Consider the following 24,387-nt stretch of genomic DNA (forward strand, 5'->3'; position numbering starts at 1 on the left):
AGATAGGCTCAGATTGAGATTTAAATCTAATGTTTCTGGATATGCATTCCACGTGAAACATTATATAGAAAGCAATCCTCTTTCACTAGCAAACCTAACAAAAATAATTTCACTGAAAATGATACTAAGAGGTGAGCCAATATGAAGCACTAAACTAAAAGTCAGCCTCTTCAACGCATCGAGCAGTATTCTCACTTGAGTAGACACCATCTATCAAACCACCTAGATAAACAACAGATAACCAGAAATGTGCAGTTTTCTCGTCAAAACAGCAACACACTTTCAAAGTTTGCTTACCAGAATTATATCAAGGAATAACTAAACTGTGCAATTTAATGTGTGTAAATATGTATATTACATTGCACAACTTTAGCTTAACAGTCTATGATACAGTCTATAATGTTCATATTGACAAATGTACATCTCCGTATCAACACAACAATCCCAAAATACATATTTTCTAGATAATTACTGATACTTTGCAGTATCAAATTGATTTTTGCATGCATAATTGAGTTTCTGTTCATGTATGACATGGTGATTTCATTTTCCTCACTATTGGTAAAGATTCATTTTTATGGGAAATCTATATACACAATTAGTCTGGATAGCCAAGGAACAAAATACTCAACACCCTGATACGTGGGTCCGCAACACTTCCTTCACTCTCCCATGGCTGTTGTTTAGGAAGAACTAAAATTCATACGATGACGCACACACACACATACAGGAATCTATTTTAAATATATAATCTCACGTGAATTCACATGCAATCGGTGCAGCACTGGACAAAAATGCAGTGGGCACAAATTCTTCCTCTTTCGCAGAGGGATGCATATTTGAAGGCACTAACCCACACAACTTGGGAGCTGCTCATCATTCCACACCACATGCGAACAGTACGTATTTAGTGTGATGTTTTGACTAGGCATAATGGCAGATGTTTCTTCAAGAACACTGTCGAAATTTTAGCCAGTCCACCACTTCAGGGAAAAAGTTTCTTGCACCAGCAGCTTTTGTTTCCATTAATTGATTACATTCACATGACACATCTTCGCTTGTATCCGTTAAATAGAAGATGCTAAAATCGGAAAAGACTGATACATAAAAAGAACTTGAAGGCTCTCCATAAAAAGTCCAAATTCCAACAGAATCTATTGGTGCTACGGCACTCCATCTTGAACAACAATTAGGCAATGTATATAAAGTCTGCTCCACATCCCCTCGTAAAATGTCATGTAGTTTGATTTGTAGATAAAGTAATATGAAACACCTTTCCCAGAAGTTATTCAAGGACTCGTCCCCAACACACACACACCCAACTTGCAAATTCATGTTGAAGATCACCTACACCTCATAAAAGAACCACAAAAGGAGTAACTGGTAGTGTGGCTAATATAATCGCCTATCACATGTATCACTTCCGTGATGATGGTTGGTAAAAAATATTCATTTTCTGTTCCTTTGTGCCTTGAAATATTCAGCTACCCTCACTTAATCTGCGACTTCAAATGCTGTAGGAACTCATAATATGAAAGAGCAGATTCGGAACGATCTTCAATTAGCTTTTCCAGAAATCTCATCCTATACTGGCTATCATCCCTGTGGAGGAAAGTACACATATTACTGTACGATTTAGATCAGTCCACAGTAGCCAAACAGCCATCACAAAATGCAGAGTGTAGAGGCTAAAAGTATCCAAAAAATGAATGTATTATCTCAGCAGCTGTAAGGTTTATTAAAATATTTGTTTGATTATTATACAAGGTGCTGGTCAATGAAATTCAATGTGGGCAGCTTTTGTAGCTCAACAGATGTTGCAACAATACTCGAGCTTTCTCAGTCTTGTCCCACTGAATGGTATTTGGATGTGGGAGCATCCACATTCCACTCCCTTTGTGAATGCTGCCGAACACAAGTCATGGATTACAAATTTGCACAAGCATCACTACCGGTGATGTGTCTGCACTAGTGACCTTGAAAGTGAGACAATAAATCTTGGATATATTTTCCATTGACTGAGTGCTAGATTGCAAATATATGGTGTGGTTCTTTCATGATTATTCATTACTTTTGAATACGTTTAGTCTGGACACCCTGTATAGTTTATTTGCTTTTTTTTAAACAGACATTTCGTGGTAAATTATAATAATCAGATTAGCAATTAGAGGTTCACTTGCACTTAAAATTTTAAGTTTCTTGCAACAATTAATATGACAAGATTTTTAAATACGAAAATTGGTAGCATCATTCTATGTGGAAAGGCAGTTGGGGAATAACGAGCTTTGTTTTTGATACATCATAGTACACCAGTAATACAGTGGCACAAAAGGACAACAAATACGATTTATTATAACAGTAAATTACCCTCTACACAACAATTTTTTTATTAGCGAGTATAAAATTAACATGTCACAAGTAAATTAGAAGGAAATTAAGGCAGAAATTGGATGGCTTTGATCAGTAAATAATAATGTATAGTGTATATGTAAGCACATAGTACTTTTATATTATTATTTCAAGTTGTATTTAGTCCAAAAATTTGGACATGTATGGTCAAAAGAGCCTGTGCAACTATTTTTGCAAAACACAACCCTCTTTCATCTCTCAAGCTACAAAGTTTACTTATTAACAAGTTGTTTCCTCCCAATTCTCTCAAATCAATTTCTTTCAATTACCTCTACATACCTTATGATTTGAAAAGTTGCTGGATATGGTTTCTCAGATTGAAGGTAACTAATAAAATTACGTAACGTTTCAGATTCTGGAGTTCCAATCTCGGGCAATTCATACTGAAAGGAAAAGAAAAAAAGTCAGCAGATGATAAAACACAGTACTACTGACTACAAAGTTCGTGAACAGGTTCTTCTGAAAATGCACATGCACAAAAAATAAGCGACCCCAATTATTAGTTCTTTGCCTTATTTTACTTAGAAAGGTGAGGAACAAAAACACCCAGCTATGTTCTTCGCTTGTGCTCAGAGACCAGGTAGTGAATGCAGAACACAGCAGATTGCATAATGTGGCACCAACCTACTTGGTATTTCAGTTTAGCAACCGTACATTTTTTCTCAAATTTAATGATAGATGGCTCAATTGTCTTCCAAACAGACATGGACATTACTTAACAATTAAGTGAAAAATCCCACGAGCTAGCATGTTAACCTTTTAGCCTTTAGCGGACAGACCCTCACGCACAAGAATAGGACTTCCAGACAGGAACTTTTCAAACTTGCTGTGATGCACGAAAAAATCATAGCTCGAGAACTAATTGTCGTAGAGAGATGATTTTTTTTTAAATTTAATGAATAACAAGGCTTTTAGCAGAGGTGGAATTTATACAGTGCACTTCCCAATAATGAAAGTTAAAATAAGAAAATCGATTTTTTTTTAAAAAAAATTGGTATTTGGCACAATATACTTATACAATATATAAAATTATTGGCAAATTTTACCACTAAGATTATACTGGTTGATATCGACAAAGAGTGCCAATTTGCTTGTCAAATTTATGGCAAGAATTAACAATCAACATTCAAAGTTGATACAATTTTGTACATCAATCAGTTACCTCTAGAATAATGAACACTTACAGATTACAAACAATGAACAATGACAAGCATTTACCATTTCCTCTGGAATAGCTGAAAAGTTTGGCACTCCAAGTACAGCCTGACAATACTCCTCATAAATGCTGTGCCCCACATAGAAAATCATGTGATCAGCTGCATCTAGAAGGAATGCCTCTCTTGAATCCAACTTTTCTGCAGACAAATGCAGTCTTGGCGGCTGAGGTATTACTTTTCCATCCAGATGCAATGCATCCTAAAAACAAAAATATCAGTATTTTAGCCAGTTTTAAAATACAGTGTGTTTCAAAAAGAATAACCAGATTTTAAAACCTTATGTCTGTGCAATCACCAGTGAATGAAACTTGCACTACTCAAACTGCCGTGGCCCAGAGTTTTATATGACTGCCGCTAGATACCACTAGTAGCACCCAAGTAAATGCTAACCTTAGACATTCACAAGATGGCATCTGTGCAACAGAAGGCATTTTGTGTTCTCCAATTCAGCAAGACATTACACCCTGTGACTTTTTATTGTGGGGATACATAAAACAACGTGTTTTGGTTCCACCAATACCCATGGACTTGGACAAGGACAAAATCACGACTGCAGTAAATTCTGCAAAAGAAGACACTCTCAGATGAGTTTCGAACAAATTCAGCTATCGTCTTCATGTATAATACGGTGAGTGAAACTCAAGGACTTACTTAATACTTTGTAATATATTGAGTACCTGCAACACATTTTCATTAAATAAAAAAAAAAAGGTAAAGTGCTCCCCTGTGCATAGCACCATGCCATGAAGGCGTATAGGGGGTGTGGGGGTAACGTCCCACACTTTCTTGATCCGGTCGTGAGTGGGGTGATGTGATCAGCATCACGCCCCTGACTGCCTTTACCCCCCAGGGTTTCCCCCAGGTACCCATGTTCTTCGACGCTGGGTGGGTGCCGGGGCCACTTCCATCGTTAGAAAAGTTCCCGGATTTGAACCGGCCGGGTTCAAATAATATTTCATTATTAAATATAATTCATTTTTTAAACACACTGTAAATATGAACAAATTGCTGTAAATATCAGGATGCACTGATATTAAAGTTTTACAACAGGGCAAAAGGTACAACTCTACCAGGTTTCTGCCAGAGACTCTGTTGAATGGGTCAATGGGCTCTGCATGTTATGACTGTCTCCCCTTACAGGCACTGTGTGGCTCAAATAGAATATGTGAATAACAGATTTTGATTTTAAAAGAAATAGTAGGGATGCATTGTTGGTGTGCATTACTATCATGATACATGGAAAGGAGGATTTATGAGATTTCTTGTGAACTTATAACTAAGTGTTTGAGTCCACCCAATATTTTTGAAAAGTAAGAAAATAAGCTATACATAAAAGAGTAATAATGCTACCTTTTAACATGAGATTATCTTCTTCCAAGTACCATGAACCCAATTTCTTTAGATATACAGGGTTATTACAAATGATCTTTCCAATTACAAACTTTAATAACTCATGTTTATTAACACTCAGATACATGAAAATTGTATCAATGGAAAGGGAAACTCAAAAAGTTTTGTATTACATTTGGTTCACAACATCACATCACATGTGCTCAATGTGAGCTCCCTGTGTCACGCGACACACATCGAGCCTGTAGTCCAATTCCTGCCATGCATGTTGTAACATTGAACAATGCACTAATGCAATGGCCTCTGTGATGCGAACACGAAGATCCTGGATGGTAGGTGGTAAAGGCGGCCGATACACTTGTTGTTTGACAAAGCTCCAGAGAAAAAGTCACAGGGTGTAAGGTCGGGGGAACGTGGAGGCGAACGCAAACGTTCACTATCGTGAACGCCCAATCCAGTTCTTTGGTAGTCGCCTATTCAGTTCACGCCTGACGTCTAAGTGGAAATGGGGTGGTGCCCCATCCTGTTGAAAAATTAAACCTTTGATATCCTGTTCCAGTTGTGGAAGAAGCCATGTCCGTAACATTTGTAGTAGGGGTGGGACCGATTAATCGGTACTCTATTGGTATCGGCCGATATAGGCATATCGGTGTATCGGTAAAATTACCGATTATTTTACCGATCCGATATATCTATAAATATCTTATAATTTAGTGCAAAATTCTGCCATTTTGTTGTAATTTTTATGGATAATCTCGATGCCCTACTTTTTAAAAAAGTAATTGTCTAAATATTCAACTTCTTTTGCACTGCAGTCACCTCGAAACCCAATTTATTAAGGAGATCAATGAACATTTCAGGTTCTTCATGGACCATTTCTAATTTTATATCGGATCGGTAGAATATCGGTTATCGGTATCGGTAAATTTTATATCGGTACTTTATCGGTATCGGCCAAAATTTCATATCGGCCCATCCCTAATTTGTAGGTACGAAATCCCCGTGATTGCGGTGTTCTCGTCGAAGAAGAAAGGGCCATACACCTTTTCATGGTTGGTAGCCCAAAAAACATCCAGCTTGGGGGAGTCGCATACATGATCCACATAACCTCTAGGATTTTCCAGACCCCAGATCCTGACATTATTTTTGTGCACTTTGCCCGACAGGTGGAAGGTGGCTTCATCACTGAACACCAATGATTCCGTGAAACCATCAGTTTCCATTTCGATTTGCATGTCCTCGCAGAAAGACAGTCGCTTGACTTTGTCGTCCGGTTTCAGGGCCTGCAACAATTGCAGACAGTAAGGATGGAATCGCAAACGTTTGCGTAAAGTCTTCCACATAGTTGGTTGCGGGATGTCTAATTCTCTGCTGGCTGTGGTGGTGGATTTCTGTGGACTTCGTAAGAAACTCTCTCTCACACGCTCCACAGATGTCTCGCTTACTGGTGGATGGCCGATTGACTTTCGCTTGCAACTGCACTCCCTTGCTTTAAAGTCAGAATACCACTTACAGATACTGGGCCCACTGGGTGCATCTTCACCAAACTTCCTTCTAAAATTACGTTGCACAGTGATAACAGACTGGCAGATGTGAAAATCCAGCACACAAACAGCCTTCCTGTCTTCTTTGGCAGCCATTTTCTCTCCTATCGCCCCTAGTGACGAAATCAATAACTACGCGACAGTTGTACCAACCACCGAAAATTTTTGAGTTTCCCTTGCCATTGACAACTTTCATGTATCTGTGTGTTATTAAACATGAGTTATTCAAGTTTGTAATCGGAAAGATCATTTGTAATAACACTAATATGGTGGTTATGGTTAATTGGCAAAGCTATACATAAAAGTTACTGTTGGATTTGATATGTCTTGAAATCAAAAGTGAAAATGAATGTCCATGTACAGACTAAAAAATTAAATAAAATGGTGATGATTTACCTTAAAGCACACTTCAATATGAACTCTTCTACCTGAATGTGTTAACGTATAAAAATATGCAACATGCTATGCAAATACTTGCCTTATCAGTCATTTTAGAGACTTCATAAAGATCTGGATACACAGTTTGAATCAGTACTGCTAATGGAAGGGTCTTCATCTGGCACATAGCAAAGACCCTGTCGTCTATTTTTGTACTTAGGCCTGAACGGAATGCCACCTGCAAAACAATGAACAACAGTTGAGACCAGCTCACAATTTCAATTAACTCTACATCACTGGAACACCAAAATGCATTAACTGATTCCACTACACAATAACTATTTCTAATATTCACAAAAAAAAATACTCATTAGTTACAGACAGGTTCATATGTTGAAGCATAAGTTAACAATCAATACTTACATGTTTTAACATTGCTAATATGTACAGAGGCAGTAACTTCAAACTACTTGGTGCCATAAGTGATGAATTGCCTGCTGACTGGGACAGTTTGTAAGCTGATAGCACGTCTATGGCAACATTAATGAAGGCATCTCTAGCATCTGATAATGAAGATTGGTGTGATCGATCCACAGCTGAAACAATTGAAACACATGGATTGTTACTTTTAACTTACATTTGATTTAACTCTGAAAGACTCCGTACAAGTAACTAAATTGACATTCAACCAAGTGTTGAGCACTATTGCTTGATGTGTGTGTTCCAGTGTACTAAGTTCCTATAGATATTTGATGGAACTAATTTTTGTTATACAGTAGAACCCCAATTTTACATTCCTGGAATTTACCTCAATATACATTCAATCTCGATGGCTCTAACATGGCAAAAGGCTGTAAAATTTTCCTCAATTTTAACACATTGGGGTCTCACGACGGGCATAGCCCGCAGTGCACTTAAAGTCAATGTGGCCGAACGACGGGCATAGCCCATCCTGTGGTATACAATCGCTTTGCCGATTGAACGACGGGCTATGCTCGTACTTCGTCTCATGCGCGTGTTCATTCAAGCCCCTCTGTTGAAATTCCGACCTCTAGGTGACTCATGTGCTATTTTTACCTCGCACCTGTGACTGTTGTCGGGTTGATGTACTGTGCATTGTTTAGAATGGCGTCGTTAGATCCAGACTGCATAGAGGATTCCGACTCAGAGTTTGAAGTTAGCGACGATTTTGATGATGAAGATGAAGATGAATTTGAAGATTTGGAAGGTAGGTTATATTCGTAATAATTATTGTCGACAATATAAACAGTGATGCAAACTGTAGTATTTTATGAATGAAGTGAGAAGAGGTAATTTTTTTGGGTCTATTCATCTTGCCTCTTGTTTGATTCTCCTACATGCACTGATGTATTTTTAGTTTTCCATTTATTATTTTGTATAGTGTATGAAAAATGAAAATTTATTTTATTTATTTAGTATATTTATTTATTTGTTTAATTTTTACAGATGACGCAGAACATACTGATACATCGTCTGGTCCTGTCCTGCAGCCACTTTTTTATACAAAAAATAAGTACTTTTAATTTGTAATTATTTTTTGTTATGTGCACATAAGAAGTATTCTTATGCAAGATTCAAAAGATGTATTGATAGTTTATGTAGTTAATTATTGAAATTTCCAGATTACGAACTTAAAATATCTCTATATTAACATTTGTTACAATGTTGTACTTTTTTCTTCTTCACAAAATATTGCTAAAAAAATATTAAAAAAACGTCTGAAAATGAAATTTAAAATTTAACAAATTTTTGTTCATTGAAAAGAGGAAGATTTGTAGATTTAAGAAATATGTGGTAAATAAAAACAAATTAAAAATATTTTTTCTATGATTTTTTGAAAAACAACCAAAAACCGCAGACCAGAGGTAACAATGCTGTATTATGAGGCCAGACCAGAATGTGTTAAGTTCTTTGAGCTTGGTCCCCTGAAAAACTTAAATCGAGGTTCCACTGTAATAAATGTAAAGTGTGTGACATTGAAGGTTACTACTAACATTCATTAGGGAAAAAATCAATAAACAAAAGAAATTAAGGTGTGCCTACAGCTATGGATTTAGATGTACAGTCATCATGGACACTTCTGGTTATAATGATTTCATTGAAAGTGAATGGGTTTCCTGCTTCAATGATGAATTCAAATTTTGTAGTAATCTCTTGTCAATTCACCACAGTTCATCATGTTTGCCACTGTCCAGCCTACCTGATTGTAGACTTTTCAAGTCACGGCTGCTGTTGCAAACCTTCACCATCAAATCATGCTGTTCCACATTCAGAGATTAAACAGCAACATCCACAAGCCAAAAAATTTATTGGAGAATCAGATTCACTCATTACATAGAATTTTCAGCAAAAAAATGCAGGCTTGACCAGGACCACTAGCAGAGATGATTCTATACAGGTAAAACAGCGGCAACGAAAAATCAGGTGAAGCCAGGCCAGCTCTGTGCTTAGAGCAATGGCACTGTATGCCAGAGACCCAGGTTCGTGTCCTGGTTGAGCCTGCATTTTTGCTGAAAATTCTATGTAGTACATCTCCGTGTGTGTCTTGTTTAAAGATTTACTCATGTACAACTCAATCCGAATATCACATTAAGATGAATGTTTTTGCGCAATAGACAGATAGTAGAATGCGACACTTACAAAAATGGAAAGACAAACATTCAAAGCCACTAGCACTAGAGCTATTTTGACAAGTTATTGGCAATACTAATGTCGACATGCTTATATTTTGACAATTTCAAAACATGCAAATTCATTGTTAACTTTGGATTTCAGAATGAGGCAATTAGGTTATTTTACTTCATTTTTCTGCCACTTTGGGCTAACCTTGACTATGAGAATGAGCGGTGATATGATGGAAGAACACTCACAAAGATGACACATGCCCAGGATGGGTATTTGAACCTGGGAACCCTGGCATGGTAGGACGTTATTACTCCACCACGGAGGTCGACCGAACTTTTCACAATGAATACTTAATGAAAAAGGTCTGTGCATGCAAAGTGAAAAATGCACATATCCATAGCAAAAGAGTGAAATGCAAGAGTTCAATAAAATACTACAAAAGATCAGACTTACCCATTTTAGAAAGAAGTCCTACAATACACTGTTGATCAGCAGCATTGATTATATCATTAACATTTGCAGCTAAAGGCAAACATATTGTATGTACCCTTATTCGTCTTTCACCTGAAAGTAAATTCACATTCTGAGTCACCATTCTTGGCAGTTTACTACCGTATGTTAGCATACACATGCTCAAAAGAAACATAGCATCATTATTACTCTCCTTTAACATAATTTACATGACAGCTTGACTCTATGGTTGTAACATGGCAATTTTAGACTGCCAGCCTGTAGAAAAAATATCTGCAAAAATTAAATTTGAACAAATATATCGGCATAGCATCAAGCACGCACACATATCCACCCACTCTCACACACACAAACCCAAACTGCCACTCCCTGGCGAAATTTCTGACTTTTTATACTTCAAATTATGCCATGAAAATGTTTCCTGTTTCATTTTGTTTTCATTCTACTTTTGCTACACTAGAAAATATGTTTTGAATGTAAGGTTATGCATCAAAGTAATTTTATTAGGAATAGAAAGAAATTAGTGAGGTTATAAATACTGCTTTTCAAGGATGGTGAACCTCATTATAAGGGATGCTCCACTGCAGTGGTCAACTAGAGCCTCTTTTTTCCCCTCTCTCCCCCAGAGTTCTAGTTGTGTGCTGTAGGTAAGAATATGTGATCACATTCCATAGTTGATCTTGAAAAACTCAAATACATGCAACAGGCCACCCTACATCAGTGCAAAAACTTTCTCACTATCATCACGGTAGATTATTTCCTCACCACATGAAGACTTGTACCTTCATCAAGATATACACAAAGCAGCAATATTTGGTATTAGGTCGTTGCACATGAAATGTTCAATTTCGGGATGGCGAACTGCGAGCACTTAGGAAAACTGTAGGAACATGACAGTGCCATTGGGTGTACATTATTCCACAGTTTCCTGGCACTTGCAAGAACTTGGAAAAGTCAAGGAGCTGGATAAGTGGGTTCCCCATGAGCTCACTGAACAACACATGATGCATTGGCTGGGAGTGTAACTTTCCGCTCTCCTGAAACCGAAACATTCTGTTTTTGTACAGAGTAGTGATGTGACGAAAAATGGATATTATACAATAATTGTTGCCGCTCTGCCCAATGGCTAGATACTGATGACGCCCCGAAAAAAACATGCTAAACCAACCCTACATCCGAGGAAGATAATGGTGTGCTGCTGGTATTCTTCACTATCTGTTCTTGAAAAATGGCGAAGCAATGAATGTTGAGAAGTACTGTACCCAGCTGGATGAAATGCATCACAAATTATGGGTTAAGCAGCCTAGATTGGTCAACAGAAATGAAGTTTTAGTGCTTCATATCAACGCGAGGCCCCACATGGCAAGAACAACAGTGCAAAATCTATGCAGCTTGCACTATGAGAGACTTCCACACCCACCATACTCACCAGATCTCTCACCAACAGACTGCCACTTTTTAAACATTTCGACCAGTATTTAGCAGGGAAAAGGTTCACCAATGGAGCATCTATCAAAAAAGCCTTTGAGGAGTTTCTTCAGTCCAGAACGTGAACTTCTATGAAAGTGATATTAATACACTAAATATCAAATGGTGCCTATTTTGGTTAATTAAAGTTTCTTTCCACAGAGTTCCTGTTGTTTGAAGTTTCACTACCAATTCCAATATTTCATGTGCAACAACCTAATAAAAAAAAAGTTCCAAAGAAATCTGCTAGTGTAAAAAGAGAGCAATGTCTAATGTAATGAATGTTAACTATGTAAACCATTATAATTTTAATGTTTACACACAATAAAAGAGCATACAACACAAAAATATACAAAAATCTTACCTTTACTCGAGGTGTACAGCAACGCAGCCTGGAAACAGACATTCTGTAAATCACTCAAATTTTCTTCAATGGAAACTTGCATACCAAATCCAGCATCTGGATTAATGTTCGGTAATGAAAGAAGATCTGTTGATCTTACAAAGAAATTCCCATGGAATGTATGAATAGCTAAGCCCCTACAAATAACAAAAAAAAAAAGGTTATAAAACTTCTCAGTGGAAATATACCCTTTTCTATTTAAATAATATAATTCAGAATAATATACATGGGAAAATTTGATAATTTCCCTACATGAATGATGAAATTACAGTTAAAATATGGTTACAGTGATGAACATCCAATGCTTTATGTATCATTTCCTACCACCAATATCAAGGGTTGTTTGAATATATGTAGATATCATCTGTGTTTTCCTGAATTTTTCACTATCTTCTCCACAGATATTTTTTTATTTATTCATACCTTCGAACTGTGTTCATGTACAATTCTCTACATATGGTGTGAAAAATAATGAGAATGTCAGTAACTAATTAAGCTTTTACAGAAAACTGTTCTAAGTCAATGGAAAAAATCCTACTAAAATGTAAAATTTGTTTTGAAACTCATTTTATGTGCGAGATGAGGTTGCACACTCTTTAGACCTACATAATTGGATTATGTTCCTTCAGCTGAAAAAGACTGTACAGACAACAGAAAAAGAAATACTGGGTGAATTGTTTTCTGAAATGTAGGGTCATGAATTGAAGGGCTCGGGTGTAAAACATGGTGACATTTTGGTCATTTTTGAATTACAAAGTAAAATGTGCCATCCTTCAATTTTCAAGTGAAATTGCCACGTAATGCAATTTACATTGGGCTCAGTGAAGCCTTCTGAAATTGGTAAACATAACACAAAAACAATTTACCTACAGTATAGCTTCTAATAACGTTTTTTCTTAATGAACTCAGAAATGACCAAAATGTCACCATGTTTTACACCAGAGCCCTTCAATTGAAATGAACACTAATAAGCATCAGAGGACTACATGCTTCAGCGCAATTCCCTTCTTTGGAACAACGTAAAAAAAATGTAAAATAAAAAAAAAAAAAAATAGTAATGGACAATTTACCAATTATTATCTTCAGCAAATGTACAGGAGGAAATTACTACTTGACCTGAGTTTAAAAGTACGAAATCATTCCATTAAAATTCAGAATTCTCTAAATTGAATAGCTTTCCTTCGTAATGAAGTAGATGTAGATATCCCAGGTGTAGAATGTCAGTATTATGGCTTTACTTAAATTCTCTATTTTACAGAACAGGAAATGGTGACCGTACCTACTGCATCGTATCCTCATCACAGCTTCAAATCCAATTTTCCTTGTAAAGTAACGACGTAAACTCCTTTCTAAGCTATCCGACTGTAGCGTATTGCTTCCTTGGAAACCAGGGAAATGATATATACAACCACCAGAAAACTTTGATATTCCAGCTGTAATTAAAATTAGGTCATAACTCCATCATGTGTACAGTAAATAAATCAATTATATATTTCATATGCACACCTATATTACACCATTTATTCAAAATCAGAGATTTTTATATTTTGTTAATTTATATGTAAACTTTCATTAAAAAAAATATTGCATATTATCTGTTATCCATTAATAATTAAAAATTTTAAAAGGAAGAAAAACTATAAATATTAACTACTATAGTTTAATAATGACTAACTTTTATTATGTTAATTACTTTTAAAAATGCTATTTACAGAATATGCAATAACACAGAACAAGAATTTTTCAAATTCCAGCACAACTTTTCCAAAACAAAAAATAATTGATTACTAGAGCCACATATTTATGGTGAATAAAATAAACATATCGGTACAAAAAATGGGCCCATCTCGGGATCAAAATGGCATATCAATGGTGAATAAAACCCTAAATTTGATTTAAAACACTTATTACACAAATTTAACATTTCACTTTTAACAGCACATTTATATAGTTGACACAGTATTTAGTTTATTTCTGTGTAAAGGAGTCTGCATAATTTACAGCAGAATAAATCAATTTCCCATGATTTGCATAACTCGCAGGATAATTCAGACCTGAAGGTGTGTCGGTAAATTTCATGTTTAAGAGTTTATTTCGCATTACTTTGTGACAAAACATTGTAACTAATTGCACCTCCATCTTTTTAAAATATGAAAAATTAACATTACAATGTGTTATTTCACATTTCGTGTTTTCGTCTAAAATTAAGTATGCATGCCCCTATTGAATACTTACATAAAGTAGCTATATCTGCATATCTCGAGTTGAGTACAAAAAGATCAACAGCAATTTGCTGTCCTGAGCAATCTAATGCAAGTCTCTTGTAGAAATCCGTTGCAGGGTTCAGATGAGGAGCATCCTTCCCTGCTCTCTGATTGGGGTCTTCTCTAAGTTTTAAGCCTCCTGGACCAACGTTGGGCAAACATGTCTGGAAGACTGTAACACGGCCTCCTGTGGGTGCCTTCAATGAAAGAACATATAGGATGCTGTGAAATCCTTGTAACTTATGCACAGGTACATTCAAAGTACCTATTACCACTACCACATAAAATTAGTTCATACTATGGGAATGAGAGACGCGATAATAGATAATTAGGGTACTCAAGTTTTCCACGAAGCTGTTTTACATTATTTTCTATTAATTTCGGTAGCCACTGCCACCATCATCGTTGGAATTCGTTGTGTTGTTGCTTGGCACGTTTCTGTTGTTTTTTCCTAAATCGCTGCTAGGTGTGCTGCTGTCGCCTGCATGTCTGCATATATGTCGTCTGCTGTTCACCGGTGTTAATTGCTGCAGTAACGGAAGGCAGGTGTGGTGTGCCTGACCACTATCTATATTCAGTTCATGGTTGTAGTGCATGATGGCATGTGTTTCTTTAATTTTTGTGTCTATGAGAGTGTGTGCTTCGTATTTGACATGTACTTTCTCAATTTTATGGTTGTGGAATTTGATATGATTGGCAAGTCCGGTAGTTTTTGCATTTGATAGGTGCTGCTGAATTCTCTCACTGATGGGCCTGATGGATCTGCCGATGTAATGAGCCTTACACTCGCATTCAGCATCATAGCACACCTAGCGGCGATTTAGAAAAAAAACAACAGAAACGTGCCAAGCAACAACACAACGAATTCCAACGAGGATGGTGGAAGTGGCTACCAAAATTAATAGAAAATAATGTAAAACAGCTTCGTGGAAAATGTGAGTACCTTAATTATAAAATTAGTATTAAAGAAGCCTATTTGATTAACTTCTCTGAACACTTCATTCCAGTTCTCACTTTGCTACATTTAGGAAGAATAATAGGGCTGAACCGATACAGATGCCAATGTATCAGTTGGAATTTATTTATCGATACCAGCAGATACTTTTCCGGCATTTTTGTTTTTCACAAGCTCAGCAAAAATGCTACGCAACACTTTTGAGGAGTTAATTTTCCTGGAAATTACTAAATTTGAAGTTCAACACCAGTTTTGTGTGAAAAAATTAATTTTGTGATAACATAACATGTAGCTTAATATTTTGATGTAATTCGTGAAAATTTTAAACCTAATATCTTAGTAAATGATGCTTATAATATTTGCAGAATACTTAAAAACAAATATTAATAAATATTTTTGAACAACTTAATTATCACAATTTTCAAGTATCGGTATTGGTTCAGCCCTAAAGAATACAATACAAAAGGCAGGAAAAATAACAGTTTGCCATACACAAAAGCAAAGAACTTATGAAAAAGATCAGTCTTGCCAGTAAATTTTGTGTAATCTGCATACCAAGCAGGAGTCTCTTTAAAGAAATAACAGAAGTTAAGAACTCTTTTGCAGTACAGTACACTATGATTTCTTGCCACCATGCTGAAAGGCATCATGTAAAATATGAAGGCCACAACTTCCAACTGATGAAGAGGCCTTGATCTTCTGGAACCAAACTGTTATAACATTGAATTTACATTCTGGACATCTAAATGGACAAAAGATTAAATACTGTACAAGAAATGGTATAACTGTCTGGGTTATCAGAATGCAAGAGCATACTGTACTTCCTCAAATTTACTTCATTGGGAATGTTGTTTTCAAATTCCCTGACATTTCCAGGAGTGAGGAAACCTGTAGTCCTAAAAAAAATGAGTACCAGGTCTATAGGTAAACAGTTCTCCTACTATGTTTATTTTGTACATATTTGAGAAGTGCACATTTTAAAATATGGATTTTCTATACAATGAAACCCGAATTTTACACTCACAGATTCTGTATTTTCCTGTGCTATACATTCAGGCCCCAATAGAACAAACATGTTACACGATTTTCACAGATTTTTAGTCGTCCCCCTACCCCCGGTCCCCTGAAAAACTTTAAAATTGAGGTTTCACCATATATACAATAGTTGTAGGTAGTTGTAATCAAATGTGCCACATATTCTTATGTATATAAATACAAAAACAATATGAATGACATACTGATATTTGGCTCAGAGAAATAACTTGAACTTTACAGTCACATGCTCCTGATATACTGTATGTACAGTCACTGACACTACTGGATTGTAATGATTCCATTCAAAGGCAATGAATGGGTTTGTTACAACCCAGAAGTGTCCGTGACTGTACCAGTTGTCTTGAGTGTTTTAACACCTGGATGTACAACAATTGAATCAACATGTTCCTAAACTTTACCAGAGGAAAAAACCTTCAAACCAACACCCATTTTTACATGAAGGATAAATCAAATTATTTCAAATGGCCATGTAACTACAAAAGTCATTTATGGAATGATGAATTGTATATTAATTGTGATTAAAAAATGTAATATTCCAATTTCTTACCATGAGCTTGAATGCAGCCTGGAGAGCAGCACCAAAAGCAGAATCTGTTTGAGTTGTTTGAAAAAATTTTGTGGGTAACTGTGCCAGAAGATCCTTTACCAATTCCTTACTTTCTTGTAAGTTCACTAAAAGATTGTCTGGACAGGGTAGGAACACATCTGAAAATAATAAAATATAATATGCATAAGAAAAAAGTGGATTACATACATGGGTTACATGTGAAAAAATTACAAGAACATATCAGCAACGGGATATTGGGAATAAGCAGAGGGGGAAGAGGGTCAGTGACTGGGAATTTTAAATGTATTTTCTGCTTATTAATGCTTTATGTTTGATTAATTTGCTTTATTTTACTTCGATTCTTGTGCCACTTTTGGCTAATTTGGAGATGAGGGATCATATGATGAAATTGATGAATGGACACTTGCAAACATCCATGCCCAGGTAGGGATTCAAACCTGGGACCCCTGGCGACGTAGCACGATGTGCTAACCACTCTGCCACGGGGGTTGGCTCATGCTTTTTAGTTTGGTGGTCTCATGTTTCCTACAAATCTATGCAACATTATTGGGTTGTACAATTAGTTGTACATTATACAATGCACTGCCCTGATATGAAGTGTATTACCATATTTACGCGTGTATAATGCGCACTTTCTTAAGAAATTTTTGCCCCCCAAAACTGTGGTGCGTATTATGCACAGAATAATTCGGACAGCCAAAATGAAATCACACATTTTTTTCACTGCGTATAACATGTATATATCTACAGATTGTCCTTCTTTAGCAATAATAATTTTAAAAAATAACTTTTAAAAGCAAAATGGCCATTTTCCACGAGTTGGAAAGTTTTGCGACATCGAGAAAAGCAGCACCGTTCTGGCGGCATTCAAGCACGTGCCTCCCGTCACACTGGAGACGTATCAAGCGGTATTTTTCGCAGGAGAAATAACTTCCACAAAAATTGTTTTCGCCTGTCATGAACAAAGATCGGGGAAAAAATATGTTTTTTGCACTCATTTTATTCGCACTCATTCCCTTCACAAGCACTCTACCGCTCGCAAGTTGGTCTGATCTAAAAACAAACACCAGACCACGCTTCAGTTATATCCAATAGCACTTGACCTCTGCCCTCCCCTCCCCCAAGCGCACCAATGTTACCCTGTAGCCGACGACCGCTACCTAACATGCCAGGATTGTTTTGCCATTGTGATTTCATTTGCTCTTGTATACGCCAGAAGAGATCGAATATGCTTGGATGTTATTTTAAATCGACCTTGTAGCGGACAACTTCCGGCAACCGCTTTCATTCAAAACGTGTTCTTTGTTCCCTGTAACACTTCATAAAGAAGCGAAACTGTTAGAGATAATCAAAGCCACATAGGCCAACTAAATATCGTCAACCCTCTTAATGCATTATCATCCAGGTTTCCGCAAATGTTCACTTCGATCTTACGTGCATCATAACTCCCGTTTACCACTTTATACATTTTCATAACTGTGCCGATGTCCTAATATTTGCCAAAAGTGTTCCGTTGGCTGAGTGACTTCTCCCTCTTTTCCTCTCAGCAAACATGTAAGGGGGGGAGGGGGCAATGACGATTGTTTTCTTGCTCGAGTGTGCACACAGGCTGGTTACACGCAAGGGTGGAAGTGGACCACTTTTCCTTTCCTTTGACTTCTAAAATGGGCAACCAGTTCTGGATGCATTCTTCAAAACACGAACAAAAACCATAGGACAAGTAAAAAGAAAAAAAAGTGTACCCCCCTACCCAGCTCATTCTCCACCACTGGTCTGCACGGCAATGGAATAATAGCAGAATTCAGGTCCTATTTTTTTTTCTTTTTTTAATGCTATTCTATTGAAATACTGGTGCAAATTCCAATAACGACCCCTTCGAAATAACTACCTTTTCCCCGCGTACTGCGAAAGGTCGTTGTATCGAGAGTTGACTGTAACAAATATGAAGGTAAAATAATTACGTCAACACTTATCAAATAGAAATAACTACTGTATATTTACTGCACTATTGTAGCTTGACTCATGTAAGTAAATAAATAATGTTTACACTTAATTTCGTCATTCACTCCCAGTTACTAATACAAGCTGTCTGAAATGTCCTCACTTCCATCCATCTTGTTCAATATTCCCATTACCTTAAAACTTTTGATCACCATTTCCAGGGAGATGGCGTTCCATGCCTCACGAACCCATCCACAAACAATCGACAGCGACGCACGTTTCACCCTCCTCCTTTTTCTTAGGAATGCTGGATGGGGGTGTGTTCTTTGGCCCCCGCTTGGCCACGCCACGGACAGGTTTGGTTTCTTGGTTTCTTCATTAATAATATTAAAAAAACACATGTATAAATGTGAACTGGCAATTTCCCATGTATTTTTTCTTTCCTTTGTGTTGGAAAGTTTTGACGCATCGAGAATAACGGGATTCTGGCAGGATTAGATGATGCACCTCCCGTCACACGGGAGGCGTATCAGCGATATTTTTCGCGAGAGAAATAACAGAAAGTAGCTTTCTCAAAAAGCTGTACTGTGAACTGAAACTGTCACCAATGTCTGCTAGCGACCCCTGTCAAAATGATAAGAAAAACCAAACGGAATATACATAGCATATAACCTAAAATAACATAACCTAATAACAAATATGAAGGTAAAATAATTATGTCAACACTTTGACATATGACAAAACTTTCGCTGTTACATTCGACAAATTGCGATGTCAGAGACATCTCTTGACCACATTTTCAGACATTCATTACGGCTTGATTAAATAGCCAAATGACACAACCCACGCCATCTATTATTCATCTTTTAATGTTTTACCTTATATGGCTACATATGACCTATCGTCATAATAATATGCATAGAAAAAACGTTCTCTGCCCCATGCAGAAGAATACATGTGTCCAAACTTTGCCCCTCATCCCCCCAACAATAATTTAACAAGAATGTTTTCCATCAGTGAGTAAAATATCACCCATCTGCCCATAGAAAAAAGGAATCACTTCAGCTTGTTCGTTTTCAGTTTCATTCTTGTAACCAAACGAAATAGCATTCGTGAAAAAACTTCAGATTAAAAATAATGTACAGTGAAACATAGACTAGATCCAATTGTATTTCCAAACTACTTTCCATTAAAGAAAAAGTGCAGTTCTTATCCAGTATTGGATAGCAGAGGTTGACAAACCCTTCTATTGTTTCCCCCATTTCCAATGCTGCAGGCAAGAAGAAAGGAAAAGTTTTCACAAACAACCCCCCCTTTTTTTTTTGGGGTCAATTTTTGTCCTTTTGTCAGCCAATTTTCCACTCGTGTTTTTGTGGAGGGGGAGGGCAAACAAGACACCTTAGTCACACACATTGTGTCCAAACTCTAGAGAAGGCAGCATTTAGCGAGAATCAGTTAGGCAACAGTGCGCATGTTGTCTAAGGCAGAAGGCAAATAATGGACTTGATGAAAAACAGACTTTCCGCCTCCAGTTCAAGGGGTAAAAAGCAGTGTAGCTACGTGCCTGATTTTTGTCCAGTCGTACACAACACCTCTTCTTCTTCAACGACCCCCCTTCGGTCGCATTTCAGAGACAGGCAGGAAATCGGAGACCCATTCGCTTGCTACGTGGCAGCAACTATTAGGCTTCGCCGTGCTTGACTTTGAGGAGGGTGCCACCTGTTTCGAAAACAACCCAAAACGAAAAATTTGGCAATGCAGATACCACGAGAATTCCCCCTCACCACGGCAACTAGACAAGGCAGATTGGTTTAGCGGTTCATGTGATTCTCCATGGCTTTTGACAGAAAAGACAAAAATAGAATTTCCAAGTCTGTTCTTTGGGACTTGTAATCTTGACGGGAATACAAAAACTGCTGTTTTCCCTTCTTGTCCATCAAGGGAGGTGTGGCAAATGCAGGTCCCTTCCCTTACTGAACCATGCCTCTTCGCTCCCTCCTCTCCTATGAAAGCCTAACATGTGGAAGTTAAGATCGCGTGGTGAATGCAACAGCTGCAAAAGTAAGGAAAAACTCGTTTTTTTATGGTCTACTGATTAATTTTAAATTAAATCTGTAATTGTTAGTCCGACACTAAGAAAGCCATTTCAGGGACCTGAATTGTACTGTGCCTTATATACGAGATATTTTTTTTTGCTGTTTTTCCCCAATATACACACGTAAATACGGTATTTCAAATTCAATTCTGTGAATTATTTACTTCTTATTTTCCATGACAAGATTCTTGCTGTGAGGCATATTCTTCCATTCAACCATGTCTACACGTATTATTCATCCTATTCACACAATCAAAGAATTCATACAAGCAAAAACATAAAAGCCAAATATGAACAAAACAATAATACAATATGCTATACAGTACAAGCATTCATACATGCAACCCCCCTCCCTCCCGACCACAACCACTACATACACAAAATAAATAGAAATCTAGACAAGGGTAAAATGTAACCTACGTGACTGAATTTACCCATATGCATCATCAGATACAGATTTACAGTTTAGAATGTCACATTACTAATTTCAGCATTCTCTTCCATAGTATCTATGCCTATTCATTAGCTGTTGCTGCATAATTAATAGTCCTTGAGCAGCCTAACCAAAGTGAAAGCTATTGGGGAACTACCAGGATGAAATATGTTGTGAAGTTTATATGATTTTAAAGTACCAGGTGGTTATAATTAAAGTGACGGTGTTCAGAGTGGTACAGCACGGGCTGTAATGAGAGTAGCAGTCTGAAACTTCGTAGATATGATAATGAAGCAATGCGCTCGCGAATTATGCAAAAAAAAAAAAAAAATAGTTCCAATTCTCACCACCAGGGTAAAAAATGGCGCTGTAAGCAGTCAAAACGTGGAATTTTCCGTAACTCTGACGTCAAAGTCAGTGACATTGCCTAACCATTGTGTGAGCTCCCTGGTTGTTGTTGGTGACACTTGTTGCTTTTTTTTTCCTTTAGTGATGTGAATGTTCGCCGAACATTAAAAGTTTGATTTTTCCCGTGTAAAAAGCAATGGCTATTGCGAAGAAAGACCGTGCACTGCTAGTGAAGTTGTTTTACCAGAATGGGAGCAATAGTAACGCTGCACTGCGGAAATATCGCCAACAGAAAGGGCTGAGAAGAGGGCCCATGTCAATTAATGGGCTGAAGAAGATGATGAAGAAATTCGAGGAAACAGGTGAATTGGGTGTTGCACCAGGGAGAGGAAGGTGGCCCATCCCCGTGGAAGTTGTGGACGAAGTTGCTGTAGCTGTAGCTGACCGTGCAGCACATGCCTCAACTTCTGCAACCAGTGCTAGAGCTGTGGCACGTGAATTGTCACTCCCCTGGTCAACAGTTCGCAAGGTATTGCGGTGCATTTTACACTGGTATCCCTACAAGGTTCAAATTGTGCACCAATTGAAACCCCAAGATATTCCACAACGCCGTGAGTTTGCCCATCAGTTTTTGGCACGCATGGAAGTGGATGACATGTGGCCGGGGAATATTCTGTGGACTGACGAGGTGCATTTTACTCTGGTCGGTACAGTGAATACTCAGAACTGTCGCATATGGGGTTCCACTCGTCCACATGTTGTGCAGGAACAACCATTGCACTCAGTTTACGTGACTGCATGGTGTGGGTTCACTAGCTCCTTCATTCTTGGTCCGTTTTTCTTTGAGGAGATGACACCTCGAGGGCCTGTTAGGTGTACAGTGACATCTGCACGTTATAGGGACCTCCTTGTGCAACACGTGATTCCAGCTTTGCAAGAACGGAACTGTGAACACACCACCATTTTCATGCAAGATGGGGCAACACCACATGTCGCTCGCCACGTGAAAGATTTGCTGCGAGAAACCTTCACTAATGACCGCATCATCTCTAGGCAGTTTCCAGATGATTGGCCTTCCAGATCCCCCGACCTTAATCCATGTGACTTCTGGCTGTGGGGATATTTAAAAGATCGTGTCTATCAGGGACATGTCCGGTCTCTGCCTGATCTGAAGGCTAGCATACAACGACATGTCGCTCAGATTTCACCAGACATGCTGCGAGCAACCGTCGACCATGCCGTGTTACGAATGCAGCATGTTGCTGAATTGGGAGGCCATATTGAACAGTTCTTGTAACCATAGTTCCTAATAAACATGCCAGAGCCATTGTTCTCATGTGTTTGATCTTTCCTGCCTTTTTCCTGTAACTATACCACGTTTTGACTGCTTACAGCGCCATTTTTTACCCTGGTGGCGAGAATTGGAACTTTTTTTTTTTTTGCATAATTCGCGAGCGCATTGCTTCATTAGCATATCTACGAAGTTTCAGACTGCTGCTCTCATTACAGCCCATGCTGTACCACTCTGAACACCGTCACTTTAATTATAACCACCTTGTAGCAATAAGCTGAGGATGTCCAGTCAGTAGGGCATCTGACTACCATGCAGGAGACCCAGGTTTGATTACAAGGGTATATGATTTCAGGGGGGATTTTCTAAGCAATGTCTCTGCCTGGAGCACCCAGCATCTAATGAAAAGGGTATCTGTGGGGTATTAAGGTGGTCAGAGCATGGTTCTAATCAGCACAAATGGCTGAGATTGTGAATGAGCAACGTGCAGGGGGGTAGCTTTCCTTTTTTTTAAATAATTATAAAAAATAAGAAGAAATGAAATCCTCTACTGTAACTAGAAGTGATGAAATTTATTACTTCTCAATTCCTAACATTTGAATTCCATGCAAGGTAACAATGAATCATTAGCATGCATTTTACTTGGCCAACTGATGTATTCAAGTACTTACCATCAATATCACTGACTATCATTTGATGAGGCTGATTCAGCCCTTCCGCTAAACTGTAGAAATGAATTGTTGTATCAAAAGTTATGAATCCTACTTGTGTTCTTGAATCTCCTGGTAATCTGTCCAATTCTTCAGTTAATACCTCACAAAATACTCTAAGATAACCTACTTCCACAGCTACTCTAGAAACATCCAGAATGAAAAGATACACTGCAGGCTGTGGTGGCCTCAGCTAGGTAAAGAACAAGATTGAGAAATATTAAAACAAGGATACAATTCTGGAAGTACATTACATTCACAAAATAAATTTCTCTATTGTTATAATTTTTTAGGCATTATGGGGAAAGATATTAAAATGGAGTAATATAAAATCGAAGGTTCCACAATGGTCCCTTTGGCACATGCTTTTTCCCTCCAGCAGAATGGACAATATTTGCACTTAAAACTAGGGATGTGCCGAAGCCGATTACATATGTATGAAAATCGGCAGAAATTGACACACCGGTATCGGCAAAAATCCGATATTTAAACCGGTACATATTATACTAGAGTTTTACCTTCTAATAAGTTTTATATTCTAGTTTTGTAATATTTATTGAAAATTTGGTTATGATTCGTCATTATTGTAGAGTTTTTGTAATAAAATTATTGCAAACTCTCATTCAGAGGATCAACCTGACTATAATTCGGAAATAAAACAGTACATTGGTGATCCAGGATCTGCTGTTGTATTGGAAATTCAAAAATGAATATTCAAACCTGAAGCAAGTGCTGAGAAAATTCTTGGGCATACCTGCTGCATCAGTATTCAGTGATTGAGTGATCAGTGTTGATGAACAGATTTGCGATAAGAGAAGAAGTAGGTTACTTCCTGAAGTGC

At 37.5% G+C, this 24,387-nt stretch overlaps 1 protein-coding gene across 7 annotated transcripts in view; it reads right to left on the reverse strand.

The window, feature by feature from the left end:
- Positions 1-317: 317 nt before the first annotated feature.
- Positions 318-24,387, reverse strand: part of Sec24AB (Protein transport protein Sec24AB) — a 126,209-nt gene continuing 102,139 nt past the window's right edge. For 4 of the 7 annotated variants that reach the window (XM_083111257.1, XM_083111241.1, XM_083111249.1 and 1 more), the window contains 11 exons: positions 23,508-23,739; positions 16,708-16,865; positions 14,121-14,346; positions 13,165-13,318; positions 11,847-12,022; positions 9,998-10,108; positions 7,322-7,494; positions 6,999-7,136; positions 3,628-3,825; positions 2,689-2,792; positions 319-1,602 (listed from right to left, as the gene is read on the reverse strand). In XM_083111257.1, the coding sequence (XP_082967383.1) occupies positions 1,491-1,602; positions 2,689-2,792; positions 3,628-3,825; positions 6,999-7,136; positions 7,322-7,494; positions 9,998-10,108; positions 11,847-12,022; positions 13,165-13,318; positions 14,121-14,346; positions 16,708-16,865; positions 23,508-23,739 (1,782 nt within the window). In that variant the 3' untranslated portion in view covers positions 319-1,490. Of the gene's footprint in view, positions 1,603-2,688; positions 2,793-3,627; positions 3,826-6,998; positions 7,137-7,321; positions 7,495-9,997; positions 10,109-11,846; positions 12,023-13,164; positions 13,319-14,120; positions 14,347-16,707; positions 16,866-23,507; positions 23,740-24,387 lie in introns of all 7 variants that reach the window. The other 3 variants (XM_083111214.1, XM_083111232.1, XM_083111223.1) reach the window with 1 other exon arrangement.

Source organism: Lepisma saccharinum, chromosome 1 (assembly GCF_977018435.1).
Source record: "Lepisma saccharinum chromosome 1, izLepSacc3.1, whole genome shotgun sequence".
Lineage (NCBI taxonomy): Eukaryota > Metazoa > Arthropoda > Insecta > Zygentoma > Lepismatidae > Lepisma > Lepisma saccharinum.